At 40.7% G+C, this 12,650-nt stretch overlaps 1 protein-coding gene across 1 annotated transcript; it reads right to left on the bottom strand.

Annotated features, from left to right (window-relative positions):
* Window positions 1–1,431: 1,431 nt before the first annotated feature.
* Window positions 1,432–8,647, bottom strand: LOC135504498 (RING finger protein 223-like). The gene is made up of 2 exons (XM_064923142.1): window positions 8,289–8,647; window positions 1,432–2,776 (listed from the first exon to the last, which is right to left on the bottom strand). The coding sequence occupies exon 2, from the start codon at window positions 2,692–2,694 to the stop codon at window positions 1,984–1,986; it is 711 nt and encodes a 236-aa protein (XP_064779214.1). The 5' UTR covers window positions 2,695–2,776; window positions 8,289–8,647; the 3' UTR covers window positions 1,432–1,983.
* Between the last annotated feature and the right edge of the window lie 4,003 nt (window positions 8,648–12,650).

Raw genomic sequence — 12,650 nt, 5'->3', positions numbered from 1 at the left:
TCTATGGCTAACATGGTTGGTGCGTGATGCTCAGCCTGCTCAGTTTTCCACCACAAAACACCAGAAAACGGCCAAAAAAAGTAGAACCAACTCACCTGCTTTTACACTAGAATTTGACTAGATGTTCAATGCTTCTTTTGAAAAAATATTTTATAAGGAATCGTTTCACCATATTAAAATGAGTTCAGTTCACTTATCAGAGTCGACCTTAAGGACAGGTCTTGTTTAACCTTCAAATGTTTCACTGGTCGCATGAAATACTGTCAATAATATTCTCCAGAAATGACTTTGTCAAAGCAACAAAATAACTAAGGATTTACAATGATGCAGGAAACTTTAAGGAATTTGGGGGTTAAGTGGATTAAAATCTTCCTAGAAGTCAGAAGGTGCACAAAGGGACTTGCCAAAATGCTGAATTTTTACAATTTAGCAAGTCTTTATTAATAGTAAAATAATCAATACTGGTGCACAGTTTCTACTTAAAATATCAAAGGCACTCGTTTTGTGGAACAACACAACACTTGTGACCTTGCATCACAAAGACTCTACAAAATAGAATCTATACAATCACTATTTCAACCAATGGATTTTGAGAAGGAAACAAAGAGGACGCAAGGAATCAAGGAAATGCATTTGAGTTTCTCCCCCAGACCTCACCTTTGGTCTCCTGTACACACCTATCCAGTAATTTCACACCAATACAGGAAATTCCACTCCTTACTGTTATGACCACTCCTTAATCTATGAGGAAGGGTTCACAATTTCATTGAAGCAGTTTACAACACCTTGTTGTTAGTAATAATCATTGTGTATTTGGAAAATCCTTACAGATTACTGGTGTGTGCCCAGATAAGATCCTAACAGCAAGTGGGGAATGATCGTCCAGTAATCATTAGTTCCTACCACGGCCAACAACCCATGTCTACTGTATTTCATTTTGTTCAAAGACTATCATAAACAAAGCTACAGTGTCCCGCCCTGGCCTTAGTTATCTTTGTTTTCTTTATTATTTTTGGTTTAGGCCAGGGTGTGACATGGGTGATTTATTGTGTTCGTCTTGTCTAGGGGATTATTAGATTAACGGGGTTGTGTTCAGTTTAGTTGTCTAGGTAAGTCTATGGTTGCCTAGAGTGGTTCTCAATCAGAGGCAGGTGTTTATCGTTGTCTCTGATTGGGAACCATATTTAGGCAGCCATATTCTTTGGGTATTTTGTGGGTTATTGTTTCCTGTCTTTGTGTTTTATGCACCAGTTAGGACTGTTTCGGTTTTCTCGTTTATTGTTTTGTAGTTGTGTTCATGTTTGAGTTTTCCTATTAAAACCATGGACACTTACCACGCCGTATATTGGTCCTCCGATCCTTCTCGCCTCTCTTCTTCAGACGAAGAGGAGGAAAACCGTGACATACAGAATATTTTTCAGAACTAAAACCTTGACCATGCCTGTTTTTCATTTATTGTCATTTTGTAAACAAAATATATATCAAAATAGTACAATCAACTATACATGTATATACACTTACAATTTCATGTTTTGGCATACCATTTTTTCAAAATAGTAATAAGACAGCTAAACTTGCACATTTTTCTTAAAAACTGAACATTTTGAGTTGGGAATGCACTGTGGCCATCAGATCTGATAATGTAGAAATTAATAAATTTCACCCAGATGGTCTGTGTCTGAATATTACAACACATTTTATCCACATATTATATTTCTACAGCAAAATAACGTTATGAAGAAAAAAAAAGGAAAATCAGTTAATCAAAGTGCAAGAATTGGAATTCATGTATGAATTTCTAACTTCCTTGTCAGAATAATGACGCTGAGCATGCCAATATCAATTGCTAAAACAACTGGATAGAGTGTGCAGAGTTTCTCACAGTTGTTCTCTTTCCAGTCTATATCCGGGGGGGCTGTGGCTCGATACCCTTTAGTGGAGCTGAAGGAGAATGTGGAATCTGGCATACTACATACATGTATTTTAATGAAAGGCTCCCTTTGTGGAATGGTTTATGCTGGTGAATGGGGTAGCTGTGGTGGTGATGGAGCCTTGTATTGAGCCCACAGGGCGAGGCATGCAGTACATGTTGCCTGTGGTGACGATGCACTGCAGGGGCCACAGCACGATGACCACTAGCAGCACCATCAGCACCATGAAGAGCAGCAGCCGCCTACAGCTGGTCAGACGCCTCATAAAGGCCGTGTTGTGGGGGCGTGTCTGAGCCGGGACCTCGCCTGCTTTGCTGGCCCCTATGTTGATGCAGATGCAGAAGGTCGAGGTGGAGCTAGAGGCCTCGGGGCTGGCCTCCAAGGCCCGTTTGTAGCACAGCTTCTCTCCGTCTAGCCACACAGGCTCCTCGTGCTGCTGGTGGCTGGGCAGCTTACACAGTACCTCGCTGCTGGTGGCCAGGGCCGGGGGACCCTCCTTGGTCAGGAGGGTGGGATGGCGGCAGAAGGGACACATGATCTTGCTGCTGCCTCCTTCTTCCTGCTCTCCCAGTGAAATGGCCATGAGGCGTGACAGACACTCGAGGCAGAAGGTGTGGGCACAGTCCAGCAGCTTGGGTGTCTTGAAGACGTTGTCGTAGGTGTTGAAGCAGATGGAGCACTCGGGTTGGCTGCCAACAGCCCCCGTTATATCCAGGTCCACTTTCTCTTCCTGGGTGTGCCACACCTGAGGGATCTGCGCCATTTTGAAGGGATGTTCTGTATCCTTTTCCCACTTCCTTTAGTCGTTGTCCCCCTTTCTCTTCTTTGTACTTGGTGTGGATTATCTGAGAATGAATGGAAATGCAGATTATCTCTTAATAACGTGCTCAGATGGTGAGTAAAATCTATTTTTAAAATCATGCAGTGTGGACATAATCCCAAACTGTTCACAGGATATTTGTGATTTTTGTGTAGGTTTAAGGTTTATGACCCCATGCAGGCGGAGTTGCAATACCATTATGTTATTCCCTTCAGAATACGATTACATTCTGAACTATTCAAGAGGTTACACAGAAGTCACAAATAATTCGGCATTTGGTAGAATATAAATATGTCTATAATTTAAATGTATTTTTTTGCTTTTAATATCAGACCATGCCATCTACAATTCATTTCTTGCTTACTCTCTACTTTATCCAGTATGGGGCTGATTGACATCCATTCACTAAACCCACTAAAGTCCCTGAGCAACCTCTTCCATTTCCTGGGCCACGTTCATCCGGGAAACGTTGTCATTAACGGCATTAATAGAACTGACACGATTCCTCATTCTACATGTCAGAGGCTTCTTTGTTCCACATAATATATTTCTATATTTTCTATCACTTTTGTTTAACCAGGAACGACCCTTGAATTAAGATACCTCTTTTACAAGGGGTGACCTGGAAACCTATATCAGATTTTTTTCTTCTTCAGGGTAGCCCAATGGAGACCAGGGTCTGATTCCCAATGGTGCCCTGAGTACAAGTTTTTTTCTCACAACAGGAAGAACAATTTACATTATAATTAAAACAAGAAGAATAAAAAATAACCACAACCTCAACACCACAATTTCAACAATTAAAACCCTACAATCTATCGAAACAACTGCAATCCTCAATGAATTAATTCAATACCAGAGTCTTAAACTGCCCTAGCGGCACCAGGGAATCCATTTTGTAGGTTATTCCAACAATGGGGGGGGCACTAAAACTAAAGGAGGATTTTAAATTGGTTGAGACCAGAGGGACCTCAAGAGTTAACCAATCCTGCGAGCGGGTTTGGTCGCTCATTCTTTAATACGTTGGCAGCAAATTTCGGTAAGTTGGAACTTGTGTAGTAGGGCTTTGTAAAGGAAAAATGGAGTAATCAATTGATCTACGGGACTTTAATGAAGACCAGCCAAACTTTTGATACAGGATACAGTGGTGAGTATTAAACCTGTCCCCAGGGATAAAATGAACGGCGCTGTGGTAGACTGCATCCAAAGGTTTAAGACTAGTGGCTGCTGCAATCTGGTAAATGGTGTCACCATAATCAAGAACTGGCAGGAAAGTTGACTGTACAATCTGCTTCCTATTATTTAGGGAGAGGTAAGGTCTATTTCCAAAAAAGAAGGCCACTTTAAATCATAGCTTTTTAACTAGCTCATCCATATGTTTTTTAAAAAAACACTGTCTTTGTCAATCCAAATTCCCAGATACTTGTAGGTAGGAACCTATCAATGGGAGAACCATCCAATGAATAAATATGTAGTCCATCTCTGAAACATTCTTGCGAGAACTAGAGAACAACATGCATTTAGTCTTGCCCGCATTAAGTACAAGTTTTAAACCAACCAGGGCTCTCTGTAAGGTAAAATAGTCAGATTGCAGCTCTAACAGCCTGATCAATAACCTTGTCATCTGCATACAGATTCATATTACAAATTTTAACAGATAGACCAAATATTATTTTCATTAATAGTAAAGAGAACAGGCCCCACGACTGACCCCTGCGGTACAGTTTTTGTCATATCCAGGAAACTAGAGTTAAAACCATCAGAGATCACACATTGAGTCCTGTCTGACAGATCATTTTCAAACCACTCGCAAGACGCCTGATCCAGGCCTATTTCAGTCAGCCTTTAAATGAGAATGTGATGGTCAACGGTGTCAAAGGCCTTGGGAAGGTCTATAAATAAGAAGGCACAAGGATTTTTATGATCCAAACAGTTTAACACATCATCTATAACAAGAGCATCTGAGCGTTCCACAAACATTGTGCGCCGGCTGAACGAGGCCCCAGCTGTTGAAAGCATCTTTCTAGTGACGGGGGAATGGTTATGTGGGACTCTCATCAGGCAGTACTAGGGACGGACACAGAGTGCTTTGTTACTCCCTGTTCTCACAGACGTCAGCATGAGCACCCATGACAGAGACCTCCCTCTGGCCAGAACTTCTAAGTCACCCAGCCAGCTGTCAGTCTTGGGGGGGGGTTGTTATCATAGAAACATGGGTATGGGATAAGTGTTAAAAAACATGATTGGATTACTGTTGTATAGAAGCAGTCAGAATAGCTGTAACTATGTATGCCTGACAAATGGCAAACTGTCTGGTATTGGTTCGAGTGTGATTGACACTTGTGTTCCTTTAGGATAGGTAGGTAGCTAGTAGGTACAGGACAGGTGAGAGCTGTGATGAGGGGGCGACGTGGGACGTGGGGGGTGGTTGAGTTGCAGGTGTTCCCCTCGCCGTGCCCTGCGGGGGCAGCCCTACCCCTGTCTCTCTCTGTCCGGCCCCAGCTCTGCCAGCCGGCTGACACAATGTGCCTGCTTGTTCTCCTCCTCCTCTCATCGCTCCATCTACCCTTGGCATTCCTGCAGGGCCAGCCTCTGCCCAGGCCTCCTCTTTCTCGCTCTCTCTCTCACCACCATATCACAGACCGTAACAATTTAAGGCCCTCAAATAGAGGTCTCGGTGGACCACCCAAACCTCCTCCGCAAACTACAATGTAGCAACTGCTCTGACATTGGGAAATATGGACAACAATCACTAAGTGGACCTAGTGAGAATATCTCCAGCTTGTTTGTGGCCTATGGATTTCATTCCAACCTTCACTTTAATGGAGCTGATAAAAACGTATTTCTTGTCAATTAAACTTGTTTAAACCACTTTTAACTGAGTCCTACCACAATCACCAATCCACTGTTTGCAATTCAGGTATAAGTTACCAACGAAGCACAGAGCTAGGATCAGCTTACCCTCCCTAACTCTTAACTGGAACAATCAGGTTTATTTAACAGTCAACAAACCACAACACTATAGATCAGGTGCTTAGGGGCACATTTTAGTGTGCGGGACAAATGACAGTTAGTCATTAACCGAATTTCTGTCAGGCAAGTTGGAACCTTATTGTCTACCATAGGAGCATGAGGCAGAAGAGCCTTTGTTTTGCCTTGAACACTTGTGCTCCCTACTCTCCCTGTCACTATCTATATGACCCGCTTTGGCTATCAGCTACACATTTCTGCCCTGTCGCCAGCTTAGCCGACTGACCTGGTTTTGTCACTGCCTCCAAATCTATACATGCTGCTTGAGTTAAGATATTTTGAAATTAGTGTGTTTCAGAGTGGAATCTTAGCTTGTTTAAAGTTTTGGTAACATTGTATAATAACTTACATGAATAAACCATTATACAGTGCCATCAGAATGTATTCACACCCCTTGACTTTTTACACATTTTGTTGTGTTACAAATTGGGATTCAAATGGATTTGTCTTTTTTTACATAAAATACTCTGTTATTTTTTAAAGATTAATGAAAAATAAAACATCTTGATTAGATAAGTATTCAACCCCTTGAGTCAATACATGTTAGAATCCCATTTGGCAGCGATTTAGCTGTGAGTCTTTCTGGGTAATGTTAAGTCTCTAAGAGCTTTGCACACCTGGATTGTACAATATCTGCCCATTATTCTTTTCTAAATTCTTTAAGCACAAATTGGTTGTTGATCATTGACAGACAGCCATTTTCAAGTCTTGCCATGGATTTTCAAGACGATTTAAGTCAAAACTGTAACTCTGCCACTCAGGAACATTCAATGTCGTCTTGGTAAGCAACTCCAGTGTATATTTGTTCTTGAATTTTAGGTTATGGTCCTGCTGAAAGGTGAATTTATCTACTTGTGTCTGTTGGAAAGCAGACTGAATCAGGTTTTCCTCTAGGATTATGCCTGTGCTAAGCTTTATTCCAATTATTTTTATCCTAAAAAACACTCCCTAGTCCTTGCCGGTGACGAGCATATCCATAACATGAGAGAGCCACAAAAGTGGTACTCAGTGTTGTGTTGGATTTGCCACAAGCATAATGCTTTGTATTCAGGGCAAAAAGTTACATTTCTTAGCCAGTTTTTTTTGCTGTAATACTTTAGTGCATTACTGCAAACAGGATGCATCTTGTGGAATATTCTTATTCTGTACAGACATCCTTCTTTTCACTCTGTCATTTAGGTTAGTGTTGTGGAGCAACTACAATGTTGTTGTTCCATCCTCAGTTTTCTCCGATCACAGCCATTTTACCATGTAACTGTTTTAAAATTGGCCTCATGGTGAAATCCTTGAGCGGTTTCCTTCCTCTCTGGCAACTGAGTTCGGAAGGACACTATCTTTGTTACTGGGTGTACTGATACACAATCCAAAGTGTAATTAGTAACTTCACCATGCTCAAAGGGATATTCAATGTCTGTTTTAATGTTTACCCATGTACCAATAGGTGCCCTTCTTTGCGAGGCATTGGAAAATCTCCCTGGTCTTTTTGGTTGAATCTATGCTTGAAAATCAATATTCGACTGAGGGACCTTAAAAGTATCTGTATGTGTGGGGTACAGAGATGAGGTAATCATTCAAAAATAATGTTAAACACTATTATTGCACACAGAGTGAGTCGATGCAACTTATTATGTGTCTTGTTAAACAAATTTGTACTCCTGAACTTATTTAGTCTTGCCATAACAAAGGGGTTGAATACTTATTGACTCAAGACATTTTGTCTTTTAATGTTTTATTTATTTCTAAAAACAAAATTCCACGTTGGCATTTTGGCATATTGTGTGTAGATCAGTGGCACCAATTCTCAAGTTAGTACATTTTAAATTCAGGCTGTAACACAACAAAATGTGGAAAAAGTCGAGGGGTGTGAATACTTTCTGAAAGCACTGTATATTAATGTTTATAAATAATTAAATACTTATTTATTAACAGTATATAAATTGTTTATCAGTGCTTATATATGATAGCTATTTTAAAGTGTTACCAGGTCTCCCTTTTTTAAATGGTAAGGTAAGAGCATTATGTTACGATGAAACAAAGCCAGTAGAGTTATGTTGACTTTTTAGGGCAGCAGACGGTGTTTTCAACTGACTAGCGTGGCCGTTGTGTTCTTCAGCCGGGTTTATTGTGAGGTCATCTGTTGAAGCCTATAGAGTAGACAGTTAAACTGCCTCTCTTCCATTGCTGCTTTACCTGTTCTCCAATTGTAAAGTACACGTAACTTGATCCTCAGAAACGTGAGGTGTGCAACAGCATACTGCTCTGCTTAATACTTGCACCGTCTAATATGAAGTTAATTGACCCACGTGAAAAAAAAACACATCCTACAACTCTTATCGTGTCTTTATCATGTTTTATCCTGTTTTTATCCTGTATTTACCAGTTGTGACAATCTCACATGTTTATTTCATGGTACCACTTCCCGGTATTGCTGTTAAAATATCATCCATAGCATTGTTTGTACTATACTCAACAACAGCTATACAATTCCTGAAAAAGTTTGTTCTTACCGGTTTAATGATGATTTTGCCAGATTATCCCCTCTCTTTCTCTTTGTAGTGTATTACAGTGTATTTGGTCCAGCCTTCTGTAGACTAAAACACATCTTCATGCCAAGCTGGATGACTGGGGGGGGGGGTGTACCACGGAGGAGGTGTGAGCTATGGGGATCACTATACAGTGCTCCCTGGTCCTTGGATGCTACGCTAGATAGGCTAAACGAGTGGAAGTCAAGCTGCTGCAGGTGTGCTCACAAAGCCTTCAAAGTAACATAAGGGTTAGCTTTAGTATTAGCCTGGAGGTCCTTCTCTCACTGTGTCCGTTGGTCGACTCACTTTCCCTGCTCTGCCGACTCCCTTTTCAACTCAATGTAATGACATTGATATGCAGGGAACAATAAGGTGGACTTGAGGGAGTGTCAGAGGGGGAGGCAGGTAGGGGGAGGGGATAGGGATAGGCTGAGGAGCCTCCATCAGGAGTGAAACTAACATTATTGGCGCGCTACCTTGCCTTCCCTTTCGTTACTCTCTCTCTCTCTCTCTCTCTCTCTCTCTCTCTCTCTCTCTCTCAATTCAATTCAATTCAAGGGGCTTTATTGGCATGGGAAACATATGTTAACATTGCCAAAGCAAGTAAGGTATATAATATATAAAGTGAAATAAACAATAAAAATTAACAGTAGACATCACACATACAGAAGTTTCAAAACAATAAAGACATTACAAATGTCATATTATATATATATATATACAGTGTTTTTACAATGTGCAAATGGTAAAGGACACAAGATAAAATAAATAAGCATAGATATGTGTTGTATTTACAATGGTGCGTGTTCTTCACTGGTTGCCCTTTTCTCGTGGCAACAGGTCACAAATCTTGCTGCTCTGATGGCACACTGTGGAATTTCACCCAGTAGATATGGGAGTTTTTCAAAATTGGATTTGTTTTCGAATTCTTTGTGGATCTGTGTAATCTGAGGGAAATATGTCTCTCTAATATGGTCATACATTGGGCAGGAGGTTAGGAAGTGCAGCTCAGTTTCCACCTCATTTTGTGGGCAGTGAGCACATAGCCTGTCTTCCCTTGAGAGCCATGTCTGCCTACGGCGGCCTTTCTCAATAGCAAGGCTATGCTCGCTGAGTCTGTACATAGTCAAAGCTTTCCTTAATTTTGGGTCAGTCACAGTGGTCAGGTATTCTGCCGCTGTGTACTCTCTGTGTAGGGCCAAATAGCATTCTAGTTTGCTCTGTTTTTTTGTTAATTCTTTCCAATGTGTCAAGTAATTATCTTTTTGTTTTCTCATGATTTGGTTGGGTCTAATTGTGCTGCTGTCATGGGGCTCTGTAGGGTGTGTTTGTGAACAGAGCCCCAGGACCAGCTTGCTTAGGGGACTCTTCTCCAGGTTCATCTCTCTGTAGGTGATGGCTTTGTTGTGGAAGGTTTGGGAATCGCTTCCTTTTAGGTGGTTATAGAATTTAACTGCTCTTTTCTGGATTTTGATAATTAGTGGGTATCGGCCTAATTCTGCTCTGCATGCATTATTTGGTGTTCTACGTTGTACACTGAGGATATTTTTGCAGAACAGAGTCTCAATTTGGTGTTTGTCCCATTTTGTGAAGTCTTGGTTGGTGAGCGGACCCCAGACCTCACAACCATAAAGGGCAATGGGCTCTATGACTGATTCAAGTATTTTTAGCCAAATCCTAATTGGTATGTTGAAATTTATGTTCCTTTTGATGGCATAGAATGCCCTTCTTGCCTTGTCTCTCAGATCGTTCACAGCTTTGTGGAAGTTACCTGTGGCGCTGATGTTTAGGCCAAGGTATGTATAGTTTTTTGTGTGCTCTAGGGCAACAGTGTCTAGATGGAATTTGTATTTGTGGTCCTGGTGACTGGACCTTTTTGGAACACCATTATTTTGGTCTTACTGAGATTTACTGTCAGGGCCCAGGTCTGACAGAATCTGTGCATAAGATCTAGGTGCTGCTGTAGGCCCTCCTTGGTTGGTGACAGAAGCACCAGATCATCAGCAAACAGCAGACATTTGACTTCAGATTCTAGTAGGGTGAGGCCGGGTGCTGCAGACTTTTCTAGTGCCCGCGCCAGTTCGTTGATATATATGTTGAAGAGGGTGGGGCTTAAGCTGCATCCCTGTCTAACCCACGACCCTGTGTGAAGAAATGTGTGTGTTTTTTTGCCAATTTTAACCGCACACTTGTTGTTTGTGTACATGGATTTTATGATGTCGTATGTTTTACCCCCAACACCACTTTCCATCAGTTTGTATAGCAGACCCTCATGCCAAATTGAGTCGAAGGCTTTTTTGAAATCAACAAAGCATGAGAAGACTTTGCCTTTGTTTTGGTTTGTTTGGTTGTCAATTAGGGTGTGCAGGGTGAATACATGGTCTGTTGTACGGTAATTTGGTAAAAAGCCAATTTGACATTTGCTCAGTACATTGTTTTCATTGAGGAAGTGTACGAGTCTGCTGTTAATGATAATGCAGAGGATTTTCCCAAGGTTACTGTTGACGCATATTCCACGGTAGTTATTGGGGTCAAATTTGTCTCCATTTTTGTGGATTGGGGTGATCAGTCCTTGGTTCCAAATATTGGGGAAGATGCCAGAGCTAAGGATGATGTTAAAGAGTTTTAGTATAGCCAATTGGAATTTGTTGTCTGTATATTTGATCATTTCATTGAGGATACCATCAACACCACAGGCCTTTTTGGGTTTGAGGGTTTTTATTTTGTCCTGTAACTCATTCAATGTTATTGGAGAATCCAGTGGGTTCTGGTAGTCTTTAATAGTTGATTCTAAGATCTGTATTTGATCATGTATATGTTTTTGCTCTTTATTCTTTGTTATAGAGCCAAAAAGATTGGAGAAGTGGTTTACCCATATATCTCCATTTTGGATAGATAATTCTTCGTGTTGTTGTTTGTTTAGTGTTTTCCAATTTTCCCAGAAGTGCTTGAGTCTATGGATTCTTCAATTACATTGAGCTGATTTCTGACATGCTGTTCCTTCTTTTCCGTAGTGTATTTCTGTATTGTTTTAGTGATTCACCATAGTGAAGGCGTAGACTCAGGTTTTCCGGGTCTCTATGTTTTTGGTTGGACAGGTTTCTCAATTTCTTTCTTAGAATTTTGCATTCTTCATCAAACCATTTGTCATTGTTGTTAATTTTCTTCGGTTTTCTATTTGAGATTTTTAGATTTGATAGGGAAGCTGAGAGGTCAAATATACTGTTAAGATTTTCTACTGCCAAGTTTACACCTTCACTATTACAGTGGAACGTTTTATCCAGGAAATTGCCTAAAAGGGATTGAATTTGTTGTTGCCTAATTGTTTTTTGGTAGGTTTCCAAACTGCATTCCTTCCATCTATAGCTTTTTTTTTGTCCATTAAAATAACATCAAATTGATCAGAAGTACAGTGTAGACATTGTTAATGTTGTAAATGACTATTGTAGCTGGAAATGGCTGGTTGTTTTATGTAATGTACACCTACAGTTGAAGTCGGAGGTTAGCATACACCTTAGACAAATACATTTAAACTCAGTTTTTCACAATTCCTGACATTTAATCCTAGTATGAATTCCCTGTCTTAGGTGTTGCAAACTGTAGTCTGGCTTTTTAATGGCGGTTTTGGAGCAGTGGCTTCGACCTTGCTGAGCAGCCTTTCAGGTTATGTCGATATTGGACTCGTTTCACTGTGGATATAGATCGATACTTTTGTGCCTGTTTCCTCCAGCATTTTCACAAGGTCCTTTGCTGTTGTTCTGGGATTGATTTGCACTTTTCGCACCAAAGTACATTCATCTCTAGGAGACAGAATGCGTCTCCTTCCTGAGCGGTATGATGGCTGCGTGGTCCCATGGTGTTTATACTTGCGTACTATTGTTTGTACAGATGAACGTGGTACCTTCAGGTGTTTGTAAATTGCTCCCAAGGATGAACCAGACTTGTGGAGGTCTACAATTTTTTTCTGAGGTCTTGGCTGATTTCTATTGATTCTCCCATGATGTCAAGCAAAGAGGCACTGAGTTTGAATGTAGGCCTTGAAATGCATCCACAGGTACACCTCCAATTGACTCAAATGATGTCAATTAGCCTATCTGAAGATTCTAAAGCCATGACATCATTTTCTGGAATTATCCAAGCTGTTTAAAGGCACAGTCAACTTAGTGTATGTAAACGTCTGACCCACTGGAATTGTGATACAGTGAATTATAAGTGAAATAAACTGTCTGTAAACAATTGTGGGAAAACGTACTTGTGTCATGAACAAACTAGATGTCTTAACCGAATTGACAGAACTATAGTTTAATGTCACGCCCTGACCATATATAAAGCCTTTTTATTCTC

The sequence above is a fragment of the Oncorhynchus masou genome, chromosome 18 (genome assembly GCF_036934945.1).
Source record: "Oncorhynchus masou masou isolate Uvic2021 chromosome 18, UVic_Omas_1.1, whole genome shotgun sequence".
NCBI lineage: Eukaryota > Metazoa > Chordata > Actinopteri > Salmoniformes > Salmonidae > Oncorhynchus > Oncorhynchus masou.
The sequence above is the reverse complement of the archived record's forward strand: the minus strand, read 5'-3'. Positions and strand labels throughout refer to the sequence as shown.